The sequence below is a fragment of the Stegodyphus dumicola genome, chromosome 1 (assembly GCF_044657685.1).
Source record: "Stegodyphus dumicola isolate Sdum_Otavi_A_Nest chromosome 1, ASM4465768v1".
NCBI lineage: Eukaryota > Metazoa > Arthropoda > Arachnida > Araneae > Eresidae > Stegodyphus > Stegodyphus dumicola.
The window spans coordinates 177,658,833-177,678,065 of NC_140768.1; the positions used below are offsets into that span (position 1 = coordinate 177,658,833).

The 19,233-nt window shown below is 31.9% G+C and overlaps 1 protein-coding gene across 1 annotated transcript in view; it reads left to right on the forward strand.

Moving 5' to 3' along the window:
* LOC118190766 (chitin synthase chs-2-like) overlaps positions 1–19,233 on the forward strand; it is a 136,293-nt gene that overhangs the window by 95,469 nt on the left and 21,591 nt on the right. Inside the window, exons 10-13 of the mRNA XM_085823198.1 lie at positions 659–812; positions 13,320–13,530; positions 16,533–16,733; positions 17,777–18,171. Of these exons, the coding sequence (XP_085679324.1) occupies positions 659–812; positions 13,320–13,530; positions 16,533–16,733; positions 17,777–18,171 (961 nt within the window). The remainder of the gene's footprint in view (positions 1–658; positions 813–13,319; positions 13,531–16,532; positions 16,734–17,776; positions 18,172–19,233) is intronic.

Consider the following 19,233-nt stretch of genomic DNA (forward strand, 5'->3'; position numbering starts at 1 on the left):
TTTTCAAATCGGTGCCACCAAATACTATAGCCCTGTATTCTTGCACTGTGATAAAACCACGGTACCTAGAGCCATCCAATTTTGAATGACGTAATCCTCTTGCGAATGTGGGCATCTGAAAGCCCAAATTTCAAATTTGGAATCTGTTTTGTTATCGACTTCATATTTTGTAAAACTTTAACAAATTTTTGATTAATAAACTCAACGATTTAAAGCGAGCAATGGCAACACTCTACGGGGGGGGAAACCTTTTTATCTCCAGCGCGCGAAACTGTGTATCGGAAATTCTAAAGATATGCTCATTTTAAAATTATTTTGCGACATTGCTGTTGAACTGAATTTTATGGTTTAAGTGCAAAGAACATGATATTTAATAAATAAAGGTAAACAAAAAAACGTTAAAAAATGCCCCTTTGAACGTAATTTAAAATCTGAAACTTTACAGTTTTTTTTTAAATTTATTTATTTATTTATTTATTTAAATTTTTATTTATTTATTTATTTATTTATTTATTTATTTTTTCCAATAAGCAATTTTGGACAAAATACTGGTACTAAAAAAGCTTTTTTTTCACCTGGCTTAACATTTTAACTGCCCTTGCAGTTATTTTAAGAGTTTCGGTTTTTATTAACTAAAGATATTTTTTTCCATCCCTAGCAACGTCCATCAGTGCAACATCAAACTGAAGCCTCCGAAGAAAATCCCCACGCCTTACGGTGGAAAACTGGTGTGGACTATGCCAGGCAAGAACAAGCTCATTGCCCATCTCAAGGACAAAATTAAAATTCGACACAGGAAGCGCTGGAGCCAGGTAACCTTCTACGGAATCTTAATTAAGGACGTTCTGCATAACGGTGTGTAGGCTTACAGCTGCTCCTCTCTCGGAGCAGATCCAGAGAGGAAATACTTAACAGTTTTATTCGTGATTGCTTTGAAGGACTCAATTCTGATCACTTAACTGCTAATAAGGAAAATTTTGAAATCGCTCCAAATCATTCTGATATTGATATGTACCGTAGGTAACCCTGACTTCGACCACTCTTTCTGTTTGTGTTCGCTCTACTAGTCAAGGATAGTCTAATAACCATCGTTTTTTGTTTCACTATAATAGATGTTTGTATACGGAAGTTGTAGATGATAGCACCATTTCCGTAATTTGTTATGGTTAGAGTTTTGTAGCAAATTAATGGCATCAGATGTGCTCTTTAGTGACTTACAGTGCCATCTCCCGACGCTTACTGGCGAAAGTTATCGTTCTGCCCAAACGGACATAACATTTTTCTGCTTCACTGCCATGTTCTTATTACATTCAAGAAGAGTGCTCAGAAACATTTGAGATATACACAGAAACCTAAAAGAATTCTTTCTCAGGAAGGTTCCGTTAAACATTATACGATTAAGGGAGAGTCTTTCCTTCGTTTAAATATTTTTAAGGCAAAAGTTATTTCCTAAATTTTATATTTATAAAAAGTAGCCGTTATTCGTACATAAACAGTTAAGTTGGTTATGAAAATCAGATTAAAAGATTGTTCAGACGAGAGTTCAAAGAGCTTAAATAAACTTAGGCAACGTGATAAAACGATAAAAAGTGAAATGGGAAAAATACGTTTATGATGTATTACTAGCCTTTTCTTCAAAAATGCATATTCTTCTGTTACATTTGTGTTTGAAATGAAGTAGGAAATCTTGAGATAATGATCATAAATGCTAAGGAACTCACGCAATTCTATCCGTTTACGAACGGCAATGAAACAAATTTATGCCAATCTACATCGAAAATGCTTGAGCTTGAGCCAACTTCAAACGGGCAAATCTTCGAGATAATATCGCCAATTTAGAAATAGGTAATGGAATTAATAATTTTTTTCATTAATAGAATTTGTCTGAGATCATTTTAACAAACGCAAAGGGCATGTTAAACGGTACGGCTTCAGGACATTTTTCATTAATTTACAAAACTACTGCTAACTCAACTGCTTCACGACAATTCAGTTTTAACTAATCCGTATTATTATTATTATTATTATATAGCTGTATTTAATAAAAACCTGTACGCTATATGATTACAGTTCGGGGGGGGGGGGAACTGTGATATAAAGGCTCTAAGTCAGGCCCTTGCAAACTGTAGGCTGCAGCATATTTGCTTGCGCCACGGGAAAGAATAGTCATATTATTTTTTAAACAGCTTTCTTTTTGTGCCTTTTGATGTCTCTCAAGTAAAAAAAAAATCGAATTTTTAACACATTCATCAATTTTTAAGCTATTTTAGAATTATATTTTTGTTCATATCAAAACAGAATTTCGTTAATCCAAGGTCATCTTTCATTGGCAAAGTGCTCTGCATTAAAAAAGTCTTTGCATACATGTTAGCATGTCATCTAATAGACTCTTAGGGCGTTCATGAATAAAATAATAGCAGAGGAAATTTTTAGCCTAAAATTGCAGATATTCTCTGAGGGGGAAAAAGTATGTCCTAATCAAAAAGGAAAATCTTGTTGTTACCACTGTAACATAGTGTACCTAAAACAGTAGGTAGAATTTTGAAATGTATGTGTACCGAAGCAAGCCAGTGAGTATTCAATTGTGTAATAGTAATTTTACAGGTACACGATAGTGATAAGAATAGGATGGAAGTAAGACAATAACCATAGTTATAAAATATATCTGCTGTTGTATCTAACATAGGGAGACAGCAAATTTTTTAAACCTCAAAAGTACTGTTTAAGTCTTTAAAAATTATTTACGATGTTCGGCATTGATTCTAGCAGAACATTTCAAAGCATACAAAAAATAAATACTATAAATTAAAACTATATTAAATGGATTATGTAGTAGCAGCAAATGTTTAGGAGTTTTTTGTAACACAAGTAAAGAAAAGGAATGTATGAAAAAATGCGTGTTTACGAAATTTTACGTATAAAAAATTCATTTATTTAAAAATATAGAAGACAAACTTTCTTTTTAATTTTTAAGAATTAAAAAAAATCTACAAATTTATAAATTAATGCTGGATGATTTTCTAACTAATTTGATGCATCGCTGTTTCTTCATATAGGAAATATACAGTATAGTGGCACATACTATATATTTTATATATGAAGAGGAAGTCACATACTTAATATAGTATGTGAATCGTACTATTGGAACGTTATTTACATTAGCTCTCGGAAACTTTAGAAATCTTAAAATTTTTAATATTTCTCTTTTCGCCTGCTCTATATTTAAAAAAAAAAGGTTTAAAGAGGCAGTTCAAGCTGAAAAGCCATAAGTAATTTATCGACCTCACTGAACACTTGTACACTGCGTTCAGTAGTGAACATAACAAATTTTGTGTTCACTACTGAAATTTTATATTTTAAGCTATATTCTGCAATGAAAGTAATATGCTTTAAAAATGAAGCATGAATTTAAAATTCATACTGTTCCGAAAAAAATGCAAATTGTCTATTTTCTTTTTTCTTTTTTTTTTCCTGTTAAAGGAAATCTATTCATATAAAGTGCTAATTAAAGTGTTATTAAGAGAAATTTATTCCAAACTGTTTCAGCGTATCTACTGTATTTAGGGTTATATACGAAAAACCGTTAAATTTTATTAAAGGAGCCCTATCTGCACTTTATTTTAAACATATACTTTATTCCTAAAATGCACATTTAAAACTGTCATGCATAAAAATATGTGCAGACAAACACATTTCTTGAAAACATAAATACTGCACTTGAACTTATTTCAATAACGTGAACCGAATCACAAGAGGTGAAATATTTCTTATTCATTGATGAATTAGGGCCTGCTAACGGCCGAGCGGTAAAGTCACTGAACACTCGCAGTTCGTTCCAAGCTTCTGAATCTTGCAAACGACTAGCTACACGGGTGATGCCATGGTTTTCCTCATGTGTAACGTGTATATGAGTCAGTTTTTCCCATAAAGTCTTCCACAAAGGCATCTTTCCTCTTAGGCAGATAGTCCTAGAGTTCTTTGCCGTAATCAAATAAAACAGCCAATCCATTTATGGATTAGACCAAGATCTAATCCGAGTATAATATATATGTGGGTTATTTAGTCTCGAAATCACAATTCATATTCAAACAAAACACATTTAATGAAACATTAATACATCTATAAGATCGTTCATCTGGTAATACAGCATCTATAACACCGTTATTACAAGATCAGAGATAAGAAGATTATTAATACAAGATCTATATCATCTTACATCTCCTCTAATCAAACAAAGTGGCGAGAATTCTACCAATTTCACTCGTGCAGTCAACAGCTAAAATTTAGACAGCGCGCGAGAAAAAAATATTAAGGATTTAAAATTATGGATTTAAAATCCCACATTCGGCCTTCCTGCTATGCGTCGATGTCGACGACATTATTCTACTCTTGGCATCATAAATCATTGGTCATCATACATCATCGTTGTCTTCGGTAAAAGAACCATCATCAAGAATAAGCCGAAACCTGAAAAGAAATACAAAGGGAAAGAGGAAGATTGTGTATGTGCTAAGGACAATATTGAAAAGAAACATCTTAATTGTCCTTCATCTTTGCAACTATAACATCGTCAACAGTCCCTTCTACTTTTCAGAAAATTTCATCTAAATCGAAAAATATCTTCAATCTTTAACATTTTTGGTAAACTTAAAAACATCTTAAAAATAACATTAACTGAAATAAAAGTCATTATTAGGTAAAAAATCATAGTTCGGTTATCGGTTGTATCCCTCCAGGTTAAAACGTCATAATCAGTATTATTTTATACATTTTCTTTTGCTTGAGTCCATGGTTTTATGTATTCAACACAAGTACTTGTTTTAGTGGGTCCTTAATGATCTCCTTCTTTTACATCATAGGTGTCATTGTCTTTTATTTTTACAATTTTATACGGGCCTAAATACTTTGATTTTAACTTAAGGTTTGATCCAAATTGCGCTCTTTTGATTGCTACTAAATCTTTAATTTCGTAACATTTTGAAGAACGTCTTCTAAAGGTGTATGTTTTCTTGTTTTCTTTCTGTACCTTAAATATTTTTTTCTTGACATCTTTCCGAAGTTCTTCTGGGTAAGTTTCAAAATTATTCTGAATTTCTGCTTCAATTATTTTAGTGTTTTCTTTTCCACAAGTATAATCTGTATCTGCTTGAAAATTAGAAGCATTCTGTTTGCTTACTCCAGATATAAAATTAACAGCTGATATTGCTTTAAGAAATCTTCCTTTTGGAACAGAAGGTTCTTCAAGGACAGATTTACGCCTCTTATATGACGTTGTCTTATGTTTAGTTGATTTGTAAGTTGATGTTGAAGTCGCGCTAGATGGTGTTGGAACAGCATCAGCACCACATAGGTCTCCATAATGTTCCCAATCATCAGCATTAAGAATTTCTCGCAACTGACGAAATTCTTCATGAGTGATACACATTGTTTAGCAAATAATCTCTTCTCCATAATTTTTCTCATGCGATCCTTTTCAAAAGGTAGCTTTTCTTGCATTTTCAGTTTAATATGTTGAACTTCTTTTTCTTTCTCAGACAGGATTTTATCTTCGGTTGTCATTTGAAATTTTGTAGTTTCTACTTCCTTTTTGGTTTCTGATAGTTATTTCAGTAACATTTCTACAGTCTGTTCTGATACAGAAAGTTTTCTTTCCAAAGATCTAGCATCCAAATCCATTTGTAAAATAGTTTTTTCCTGCTTTAGTTGTTCTTTACCTATAATTGGTAAACGTCTGGGTCTCAAAGGAATAGGTTGGTCATCTTTTAAAATAACATGCATTTCGGTATTAGTAGATTTTCTTTTGGCGTGTGTTCCTTTAAGATATTCAGATGTACCAGTATCCATTTCTTTAGCTTGAAGTTTCTCTTGCTGTTTAATCTTTCTTACTATTGATATTTCTGTTTCACCAGCATTATATTCAACTAGTTTCTCAGATTCTGAATTCTTTCTTTTTCTAGAACGTTTTGGTCCTGAAGTGGGTTTTTTGGAATCATTAATTTTTCTATTACTCTCTTTGATTTCCTGAACTTTCTTAGGTGAATTTTTTCTTTTTCCTTTAGGAATGGAATTCTTCCTTTCCTCTACATTTTGCAATTTATCTTTTCCATGTTTAACATCATTTTTTTCTTCCTGAGATTCCTCTTCCTTTAATTCAATAGCAACTGTTTCTTCTATAAGGTTTTCAGTTTTATTAGCAATATGATTTTCAAATAAGTGTTTTACTTTGGACTTACATGCTTTATTAATATCCGAACAATTATCTAACCTATTTTCTTGATCAACACTTATATACATTAAATTCAATTCAGTTTCATCTTCTACTTCTTTCATAGATATGCCGTTCTTATTTATAATAATTTTCATTTGCGAAAGCAATTCATTTCCAATAACAGCATTTTCTTTCATTGTTTCTTGAGGCACAACATAAATATTTGATTTAATTTCGCAGTCATCAATTCGTATGGAACCTTTAAAATAACCAATAGGTTTTACTTTATTACTACCAAAGCCTACTAGAATCAAATCGGAAGAATTAATACTAGGTGAACCAATTACTTTATAAATATTTTCCGATACTACATTTATATCACTTTCTGTATCAATCAGAGCTTTTACTTCTACATTATCTATCGATACAATGGTAAAAACGCAGAATAGGCTGCATCAACAAAGTTCAGTAGGAGGAGCTGCGTGACGTCCATAAATGGGTGGGACTAAGCTTATGACGTCACAATGCAGTCTCGCATTTACACTACGTGTACTTTCTATGTTCTCTTAGAAATAAGAATAATAAATTGTTTATTATTGTAAATTAATATCAAATTCTTTACTTTTAATTTACATTTATAGCATTTAACCTTAGGCGTTACTGATAATAAGTATAATAAATTGTTTATATTTAAAATTACCATGATACAGTGAGCGAATTCTACCAATTATTAAAACGATAAACAACGTCGCAGTCTCTAATACTTGTAGAGCTTCAATATTTTCAAAGATTTTTATTAAATTATTATTATTATTTTTATTAATTTTTTATTTATACAAATAAAATATTTTTTTTAAATTTAAATTTATATTGTGGAACGTTTCAATTTCATCATTTTTACAAATTACCTTCTTGCTACGTAACGACATAATTCTTTACATACCAATGATTAGACAATTTTCATTATTTCTAAAAATTTTAAACTTTACATTAATAAAAAAAGAAGAATATCTTTTATTGCATATGAACACCATTACACAGCTTTCATATCAGTTTCTAAAATTCCTAAATCACACCATATTCTGTGTAGGCATGCTAGAATTCTACGCATTAATAAATAAAAAAATCTAATTTCTCAGAATGAAAGAAAATAATATAATAAAGTAAATACTACAAACTTGGAACACTAAGCAATGCTTCACATACGCACGCACACACATATTATCAATGAACTCATATTATCAAGTGCAATTACGATACCAAACACTACGTATTAAAATATGAGGTAAACATTACTTCAAGAGTTAAAGTTAACAATTTTGCTACTGCTGAGTAGATCGTCGGGCTATCGATATATGTCGTAAGTCGGAAAGCGTTATACACATATCAAAGCCAAAAAATTAAAAATACAATTTAAATGAAAAATGACGTCTTAAATATAATTTTCAATTAAAACAACAATACAAATTTAAAATACACTAACGATATGTTAAACATTGCACATAAATAAAGTTACATTACTGATCAGCATCACACACAACCTCGTTTTCTCTTCTACACAACGATGAATTCCACAAACTCGGTGTCCATGTGCTCATCCATCTATTTTCACTTAAAGAAAAATCAGAGAATTGCTCAAACTCAGCATTGCGCAACACATTGACTTTGACCATGTGCACATCGATGTATTTTCACTTAAAAAAACATCCCAGAGTTGCACAAACTCGGCATTGCGCACCACATTGGCTTTGCCCATGTGCACATCGATCTATTTTCACTTCAAAAAACATCCCAGAATAGCACAACCTCGGCATTGCGCACCACAGTGGCTTTGCCCATGTGCACATCGATCTATTTTCACTTCAAAAAACATCCCAGAATTGCACAAACTCGGCATTGCGCACCACATTGGCTTTGCCCATGTTCATATCGATCTATTTTCACTTCAAAAAACCTCCCAGAATTGCACAAACTTGGCATTGCGCACACATTGGCTTTGTCCATGTACACATCGATCTATTTTCACTTAAAAAATACCAGAATTGCACAAACTCGGCATTGCGCACAACACTGGCTTTGCCCATGTGCACATCGATCTATTTTCACTTAAAAAAACATCCCAGAATTGCACAAACTCGGCATTGCGCACCACATTGGCTTTGCGCATGTGCCCATCGATCTATTTTCACTTCAAGAAACATCCCAGAATTGCACAACCTCGGCATTGCGCACCACATTGGCTTTGCCCCTGTGCACATCGATCTATTTTCACTTCAAAAAACATCCCAGAATTGCACAACCTCGGCATTGCGCACCACATTGGCTTTGCCCATGTGCACATCAATCTATTTTCACTTCAAAAAAATCCCAGAATTGCACAAACTTGGCATTGCGCACAGATTGGCTTTGCCCATGTACACATCGATCTATTTTCACTTAAAAAACATCCCAGAATTGCACAAACTCAGCATTGTGCACCACTCAAAATCGTCTATACGTCTCAAAACCGTCTCTCTACTAGTTTCATATTTGTTCCACAAATTGGGCTCTTATACGATATTGCAATCAAACTTTTCTCCATACACCACTCAATAGCGCTCTTTTTGCCTCTTTGCTCCAACTGATTAAAAAAATCCAGATTCAGATACTCGTCCATTCTGCAGTAAGCACCGATTTAGACACACTCATCAGTAATCAAAACATTCTTTAAGCAAAATGTTTTTCTGTATTTTAAGAAGTTACGGTTATAATTTTTAATTCATGCATTCAATATTTTTAATCGTTTGCTAAGGATCGTTTGGTATCTTAATAATACATTTTTGAGAGATAATTCGTTGCATTAAATGCTAACACTACCACACAACACACAAAAGTAGATTTATAATTTAAAAAATCTCGCGCAGAACATTATAAACCTACCATTTCAACTCAGTTAAAATATAATTTAAGTTTTCTTTAAATACGAAGCTATAGCATACTTATAACTTGTTTTTAAGAAGAGGCGTAACCAATATTACGTCATAAAAAGGCGTGTCCAAGCATAAGAGAAGTAAACACAGCATCGACTGATGCAGCCTATTCTGCGATTTAGCCCGATACAATTTTATGCATATCATTTACCTGCTTCTTTACAAATATATGATTCACTATGGCAAGATCTTTTATATCTGTCTTATTTTTTGCACATTCTGCAGCTACGTGTCCAAATAAATTACAACGAAAGCATTTTTTTCCCTTGCTCTTATTTTTGCAAAAATTCTCCACATGGCCAAGATTTCCCCAGTTATAGCAACGAATATTTGTTTTTATTTTACTTTCAAAATGGTCGCGTCTGATTTTAGAATTAGGCTTAACGGGTTTGTTTTTATCATTATCAAATTTAATTTTTTCATATATCTTAAGTTTTTCCTGAAATTCTGCCAACGTTTTACAACCGTAAAGAATAGCTTTATTAAATGTAGAATCATTTATACCATTAATAACATATTCAAATAAAGCGGCGTTTTCAATATTGCCTTTGGAACATAGATTTTTAATTACCAAAAAATATTCATATAGCGATTCTTTTTCCTGCATTTTACGTTTTGATAATAATTCATGTAACTGAGCAGAGTTATACTGAACAGCATATTCATTTACTAATAAAGCCTTAACTGCATTCCACGAATTAATTTTCATTTCACTTTCAATAAATAATTTTGCTTTGCCAGTTAAAGATCTTTTGGCGAATATCAGTTTCTGTAATTCATTTAGTTTTAACAAATTAGATAGTACATCCTCAAAGTTTTCAATGAATTTGTAAACCGAATTATACGGATTACCATCAAATTTAGAAATCAAACTTTCAAGATCATTAAAATTTATATACGTATTTGAAAACTGTGAAAACAGAAATTGAACTGACGACTTACTAATATTTTGTTTTACCTCATGATTTTCATTAAAAACAGCGAAAGAAGACTCGTTGAAAATTCGAGCAGTTGATGCATCGATTTCACTATTAACAGAAATATTCCTTCTGTCATCCAATATTGCTTCATATTCCTCTATTTGTTGCTTGTAATTTGATCCCGATTCTGACACCAATTTTGTGGGTTCTATAGTCTCGAAATCACAATTCATATTCAAACAAAACACATTTAATGAAACATTAATACATCTATAAGATCGTTCATCTATTAATACAGCGTCTATAACACCGTTTATCTATTAATACAAGATCTATATCATCTTACCAAACAAAATCTCCTCTAGCCAAACAAAGTGGCGAGAATTCTACAAATTTCACTCGTGAAGTCAACAGCTAAAATTTGACAGCGCGCGAGGAAAAATATTAAGAATTTAAAATTATGGATTTAAAATCCCACATATTTATGCTGAATAAATATTGTTGCTTAATTTCTGAAGTATTTTAAGACAAAATTAAATTTAATGGAAACATTCTATCTCCGCGTCAGTTCTATGAGATTGCAACAGGCTGCATGAGGTTTCTTAGTTTTTCAAACATAAATAGGTAATAGAGTCAGTTTCCTTTAGATTACCTTCCACAAACACATCCCTACTAAAATAGATTGCCTTAAGACTACCATAATTAACTGTTTGTCGGAAACTGTTAAGATTTCGAAAAAAAATTATTTCATTAAAATTACAATTAAGATTATTATTTTCCACTTTCCTCAAATTAATAGGCCATTGCTTAATGCTAGACGCAACAATACATTTGACAGAAAAAGTCTGACAGCATATTATTTATAGAATTATAACTTATTTTTTCCACGTTCAAAAGTTTTATAGAGCTAATTTATATTTAAAGAAATTAAATTATGAAGGACTATTGTTTTTGTTTTGAGATTTTGCGTCGATTCACTACAATCGTCGAATTACTTTTCAAACTGTTGCCACCAAATGTTAGAATCCTGCATTATATTTGAAGAAATTAAATAATGAAAAATCTGCAAAATTGTGTGCATATTAAACAACGGTATATAGAGTCTTCGAATTTTGAATGACGTTATCCTACTGCAAATATGGGCATATGAAAGCCGAAATTTGGAATTTGTTTTATTATCGATTTTGTAAAACTTTAACGAATATTTGATTAACAAACTCAAGGATTTCAAAGCAAGCAATGGCAACGTTGTACAGAAAAAACATTTTTATCTCCAACGCGTGAGTCTCTGTATCGGAAATTCTAAAGATATGTAATTTAAAATCTGAAACATTTCAGATTTTATTTTATTTTTTTTCCCTCCATTAAAGTAACTGAAAATAAATCAAAATATTTACAGATTTAATTGATCATTGATTTTCAGTGATTCTCTCTGTAATTAACTGAATTTTTGAAAGATTATTAAGATAGTCTAGCGCGCGTTTTCTCCCCTTGTGTGAAAATTACTACTGAAACAGAAGAAGGTTTAAACAAAACTTTTTATTGAAAACTTTAAGCAATTTCATCATTTGTTCTTACAAACTGAATCGTCTCAGCTTGCGAGATATTAGTAACAAAAAGGTGAACTTAAGACTTTAATTAATTAAAAGGAAACTATAATGCAAACAGGCATTGACTCAAATTACTAAGTGCATGATTGACGTCGGCTAGCAAAATGGCTAATGCTGAATAGCTAATACCCAGCGTTAGACAAAAGAAAAAATACTATTGTGAGATCGCTGCTAAAAGCTCTCTGTCTAAACTTTCCAAACGTCTTAAATATTTCTATCTGATTTACATCCTGCTAAGCGGTAACGAAACGGGTGTCCGCCGAAAACATTGCGGCAAAAACATCCCGGAGGAATACTTAGCGGAGAAAACAACTCAAGTCGTGGAACAAAACATCGTTGGAGAAAATAAAGCAGAGAGAAAACATCGCAGTTCTAAAACATCGCGGCTCTAAAATATCGTCATCGAAAATAAAGCGGTTCAAAACCTTCGCAGTTTAAAAACATCGTCGTCGAAAATATAGTCGAAAATATAGTGGTAAAAAATAAAGTACTTACAAAATCATCGCATGACGATAACATTGCAGAAATACTTTTTTCAGGCTTTAATAATTGTAAATGGACAATCGTTTGTGAGCTCAAGATGGAAAGAAGGATAATTTTTACTTTCATATTTTTAAAATTAATTATTAAATATTGGTTTAAAATATAAAATGGAAACGTAAGCATAGAAAATTTATGCAACTTATAGCACTTAACAGAATTTTAAACTGACATAGTTAACTAACAAAAGTCATTAATAAAAGTCATTAAAAATAAATTATGTTTTATGAAGTTTTACTGGTAATTTTTCATGAAAAGTATAATCTAAAAAAGAATACAGAAAGGACGTTAAGTAACTGACTTTATCGATAAAAATATTGCGTACTTATGAGATTATTTTCTTCACTTTTTTTAATCTGATGCTCTTATAGTGACAATTTCTTGTTTTGTTTCAATTTCTTGTTCTGTTTTTTAAAAATTTATTAGTTAATAAAAAAATATGAAAGTAAATATTAGCCTTCTTTCCATTTTGCGCTCACAAATCACTATGCAAATATCCATTTACAATTATTAAAGCCTGAAAAACGCATGTCTGCTATGTTATCGTCATGCGATGATTTGTAGGTTCTTTATTTTTCACCACGATATTTTCGACGACTATGTTTTTAAACTGCAAAGTTTTTGAACCGCTTGATTTTCAACGACGATATTTTGTACCGCGACGTTTTAGAACTGCGATGTTTTCTCTTCGCTTTTTTTTCTCCCACGTTTTACCGCGAAGTTTTCATCTTGCGTTATTTTCTCCGCGACGTTTTCGTCCGCGATGTTTTTGTCTGTAATCACGAAACGAAGTGACAGTACAGTTCTAAATCACAAAATGGACTAATTAATATCAAATGTATTTTAAGGTTTAATTGTGCTTAAACCGATTTAAAAACATTTAAATAAGGGAAATAAATTCTTATTTCCTTTCTTGTAGTTGTGTGTGGTACAAAATAATGATTAATTAATCGTTATGTAGTACTCAGAGACTCGAAGATTCTTTACTAGCATTCCTTTCATATTGCTCACCCAAATTATTTTTGGCATACAGAGTTATATGTTTAAATAAAAACATGCTTTATTTCCGCAGGTTATGTACATGTATTATTTGCTGGGTCACCGACTTATGGAGCTGCCTGTAGATGTCAACAGGAAAGCCACCATGGCTGAAAATACATTCATCCTTGCCCTGGACGGAGATATCAACTTTAGGCCCCACGCAGTTCAACTTCTGGTCGACTTGATGAAGAAAAACAGGAACCTAGGCGCCGCTTGTGGTCGAATACACCCCGTGGGTTCAGGTAATTAGATAACAAGGTGCAACGCCCTTTCCTTCTGAGAGATGAAACTTTATTTTTTCCGAGTTACATAAAAGTAAACATCCTGCTGTGTCAAATTAGCTGTACATTTTTTATGTACAGCTATGTACAGCTCTTATGTGCTTTTTATAATTGTGTTGGGGCTGTAACTACGAAATAACGAAACTAAACTTCTTTTGAAATTAATCTTTAATATCTTCATAATCTATCATCTGAATTAGAAGCTATTCAAAAGCAGAACACGTCAATCTATCAAAACATTAATATCAAAAAGAAACTATATTAGCGCATGCGCATTACAAGATTCGTTGCTAGGCAACAACAGTAAACGAGAAAGTTTTCGCTTAACAGACGATCAGACACCAAAATCTCGCCTGCCGTTGAAATACTAAATATCAAAACTAATATGCATACTTTAAAACATTCAAAGTTTGACACATATCAGTTCTAAATAAATAAATGTAATACAACAAACAAAGAAACTGGATTTTACGGTAGAAGAAACATACAATATTAATACAAGGAACTATAATGCAATTTTAGTTTTTCAATCGTTTCTAGGCAGTATACAAATGTTAGACATTCCATATTTTATCAGTCCTTGAGGGGTTTGATAAAAAGAACGCGGATTTTAAGATCGTTTCCAGGGATGGTCACATGGATACGGCCAAGTGCATAGAGATAGTTTATCCTCTTTAACTAATACAAAATTAACTATTTTTATATTATCCTTTAAAAGAACCATTTACTTCTCTGCTGAAGGCTGTTTAAATAATCTCTGGACCCTTTCTTCCATATTATTTCGTTAATTTTCACAGTTTTTTGCCAGCGGAAAAGCCCATTATCGGTAATTTTTGAAATGCAGCTTTCAAGCAGAGCATTAAGGGGGTCTTCCGATTAAAAAATTGACCAGGTGTCAAAGTTTCAAGTCGTTGGGATCTAAAGGTAGAGGTAACAAAGGGGTTCTATTTAATATAACTTCAATTTGATTTATAACAATCAAAAATTCTTCCGATAGTTCTGCGTTAATTCTGCGTTTCCGATAGTCGTTTTAGATGGTGTTTAAAGGATTTCATTCTGACATCATAAATACCACCGAAATCGGCATATCGAGGTGGACAGAATTTCTAAACGACTGATTCAGAAGCTAAATATGACGAAAGACTCAGAGAACTTTTGACAATGTTTAACAGCTTTTTCATGACGGAGTTGGCCCTTATAACCGGGAGAAATACCTTATAACCTTTCCAATGTCTAAATTTAAATAAGTCAGAACTCTTTTAACAATCTTAGCAAGTAGAAGAAAGGCTGATAGCTCCAAACGTGGCAACAATAGAGACTTTAAAGAGGCTACTCAAGATTTGCTTACCCGTAACTTTGAACAAGAGCTATCTTGGGTCTTAGATAAACCACCGCTCTATATGCAGATGTTAAAGCATCAGTAAAATCTACGACAGCTTTTTTGTCGGTTGTAGACTGCAAAGCATATCTTTCTATCTTAAGGTTTTCGAAGTCTTTTAACTCTGAAACAAAACGATTCCATTCACTGGCAGATGCTTTAGGTATTTCATCGTCACAGTTCAATTTTAGAGCCCATCGCTTTTGAAAGATTATTCTTGCTTTAAAAATGATTCTTCTGATAAATCCTATACGATCATACAGCCGCACAATGACTGAAAGAATATCTCATCTTAAAAGAGGATTTCGCTTGGAAAGCAACTTTAAACGTAAATATTTTGGATTCCGGTTGCCAAATTATGCCAAGAGCTTCAGTAAATTCAGTGGTATTAAATTGAAACTCCTTTCTGGATACTGATATGTCGAAGACGGTCTTAGAGTTCCATATGTAAAAACATTCCACAACTTCTGAATAGCTTTATGAATTGACTCTTTAATTCTACGGCAGACTGAATATTAGGGACTTCTGTTAATTTGTCGTTCATATAAACATCAGATAGAGTCACTTCAGAAGCAAATGGCTGTTCATCCAAAGTTAATTGTTTCAGTGTTCTTATAATTAGAAATGGAGCACATTTAGTATCATACGCAACAATGTTTAGTCTGAAAATAATAGGTGAGTCGTTTTCTTGCTCTTTCCATAAGATACGTAGAAGATCCCTTTGCGATGAGGCAATTAAAATCTGTCTAAACGTTGTTTAATGTCTGCAGCTAAGGCTATTTTATATTTACCAAATCGAACAATAAAATCACAAATATCTTCTTTAACTTCTTCTGATAGTAAAATATTGTTCAGACTTAAACCTGAAGTAGTAGAGGATGATGCGTTAAACATAATGCGCAATTTCGTAGACGACTTTTCAGGTTTGTCTATTTCATGGTGAGGAAGATAGAAGATAGTTTGAGTGGAGAATTTTCATTTTCAACTCTTTTCATGTGGTTTAAGCTTTCATAGTCTTTAATCAGTATAAAGCCTGCATCCAGGCGAAAGGGCTGGCTGAATGGCCGTTTTCGTCATGTGTAACATGTATATGATCCAGTTTTCCTTAGAAAGTACTTCAAGAAGACATTTTTCCCTTAGGTAGCTAGTCCGCAAGTGCTTTGGCATAATCAAATAAACCAAACCAAATCATGCTAAAACTTCAAACTTGACGGTTCAATAGATTGGAAAATAAATATTGTACATATCCTGTGTAACCAACTATGAAAAGCCTTAATACTGCAGTATGGTACCAAGTAAGGTAATAGGAGTCTTTTATGTTGTCGATTTCATTGAACAATTATTACTGAATAATTGTTCAACGAAAAATATTACTGAAATTATACACGTTATTATTCATAACGTGTATAATTTCAGTAATATTTTTCTTACATCATGTAAGAGATAGAATTTATGATTATGAATTTAAGTTAGAGTAAGCATTTTTTGTCCATATATTAGCAATTCAAAATTCCTTTTGCTGCTGTACTAATTGAGCTACCTTTATATTTAAAATTTACTTTATTTTTAAAACACATTCTTTCAGGACCCATGGTGTGGTATCAAAAGTTTGAGTACGCCATCGGCCATTGGCTTCAAAAAGCGACTGAACACATGATTGGCTGCGTGCTTTGTAGCCCTGGATGTTTTTCACTTTTCAGAGCCAAAGCTCTTATGGACGATAACGTTATGCGAAGGTATACAACCACTTCTGATGAGGCTAGACACTACGTGCAGTACGATCAAGGTAAGTTTATGAAATTATTTTTCATACTTAATTTTTCTTGATAGTTCATTTTAGTAAATGCAATTTTTTATACGAAAAGTACTTTGCATTTCATTTTGTAAGTAAAAATGTATCTTCATTTACAATGCCATTCCGCTCAATATAACAAAATGCTTATTTAAGAGAAAGGAATGTTCGCAAAAATTTTTATACAAATCAAATACAAATGTTTTTATATTATTTTGCGTTCATTTTAAAAGTGTCCAAAATTTTATAATAAATAAATATATTTCCTCGGATGTTTTTAACTTTTACTTATTACATATATTTAAAATTATTTAGTTCTATTTGACTTTATTGGAATAAATATGTACACTGATTTATTTTGTTGAAAGAATATCTTAATTATTTCAAATTTCATTTGTTACCAATGCCCACTTTATTATTAAATATCACAGTATTTTGGTAAAGCTTTGAATTAATTAAAAGCATGAAGACATTTTTAGCATTGCAGAAAATTAAGAAAGAAATTCATTTTTCAACACTGAATTAAAAATTTATTGTAAACAATTTTCTCACTGCACAGAAACATTTAAGAAAATTATCTGACGTACGTTGAATCATACGTTGAAATAAAAGAAAGAAAAGACTAACTATCATTCGCGAGCGAAGAAAATTCAGTTTCATCTTTCAAAATATTGTTGGAAATGCTGAGGTAAGGTAGCTTCCCCGCAAAGCGAGTTTACAGGTGTCATAAAGTGTTGTGCAGTGAAAGGCAGTGTTGCCAGATTTGGCGCAAAATCACTCATTGGACAACAAAATAGTCCAGACCGGACACACTGTGCTGCAAGGGGTTAATGATATTCTAAACGCTAGGCAATGCTAGAAACTGCATAATATTGATATTATCACTTACTGGTCCATGCTTTCGATGATGACAGATAAAAGTTTTGAAGTTGTATAAGAAAGAATCATTTTATAATTCTCTAATTTTAGGAGTGATTAGGTAACTATCACTCTTACCTATTACAAATGAACATATCTCTAATACAGTGTACTTTCAGGTGAGGATCGTTGGCTCTGTACTCTGCTGCTGCAAAGAGGATATCGAGTCGAATACAGTGCAGCATCTGATGCTTATACACATTGCCCAGAAGGATTCGGAGAATTTTACACGCAAAGAAGAAGATGGGCCCCTTCAACCATGGCCAACATCATGGACCTGTTGGGAGATTACAAACAGACAATAGCTATCAATGATAATATATCATTCCCCTACATTATATATCAGGGAATGTTGATGGTGGGCACAGTCCTCGGACCTGGTACCATCTTCCTTATGTTGGTGGGGGCTATGGTAGCAGCATTCAAGATTTCCAATTGGTATTCCTTTTATTATAACATTATTCCTATCCTGATCTTCATGACCGTTTGCTTCATTTTCAAGAATGATATTCAGGTTAGTAAAAAGGGTTAATATGATGCGTTTTAGTTCATTTGAGTAAACTATGTGGGTTAGTAATTCCTAAAATAATGAAAAAAAAAATAGATTCTTGATTCTCAAAATTTTGTTAAAAGAGATAAAGCAGCAAGTTTCTTAAACAGGTATATCCGGATGTTGATTACTTTGTGTTGCAACTAGGGTGCAGTATCAATAAGTGAAAAAAATTTCTAATGAATCCTTTAAATTTTCCAAAAATTCGATTATGCAGCGTAAATGTGGAATTACCAAGCACTTTTATTTTAATCTTTACATATAGAGTTTATCACTATACTGAAAACATTCTCGACTTTAAATTAAAGTACAGTTCGCGTTTTATTTTGATAAATATTTTATTTGTGTAAAGAAAAACTGAAATAAATTTCCGGAAGAAAAATATCGTCAAATCTCTTATTTAACCTTGTGATATCCAAATTTTAATGCGTCGATTTAGAATACTTTAATTAATTCAACTAGGTACTGACCTAGGTAAATTTACAAATCATTAATCATTGAGGAGGTAAAAAATGTAAAGATTTCTTAATAGCTTTCGGGGTGTTTATTTTTTTCCCCACCTTCGTAATTTTTTGTATAAATATGTTATTACGAGTGAGATTAACATGATCAAAAAATTAATTAATTTTAGATAACTATAAAAGAAATACTGATTACACACTACACATCCAATAAAAAAAACATTATATAGGAGCTGAAAAGAAATTAATAAAAAGTCTTGGTTCAATTGAAAATTTGCATAGTAAAAAGGGCTGAAGATTTTCATTTTATAAATTGTATTTTACCGTAGTTAAAAATATTTTGATGTTACAATTTCTAATATTTATATATGCTTTATTTTTCTATATATGATAACCAGAAATTGTTTTTTTTTTTCATTAACATAAAATTTTTCAAATTTTCTAAAGGCTTTTTACTTCCTTGAACGAAGTAAAAAGGAAGTATTGTAATCGTGAAAAGTTTCAGGCATCAGGAATTTTACACAAACAATGTAATTTCATATAGAATTCTAAAAGGCTACGTTTC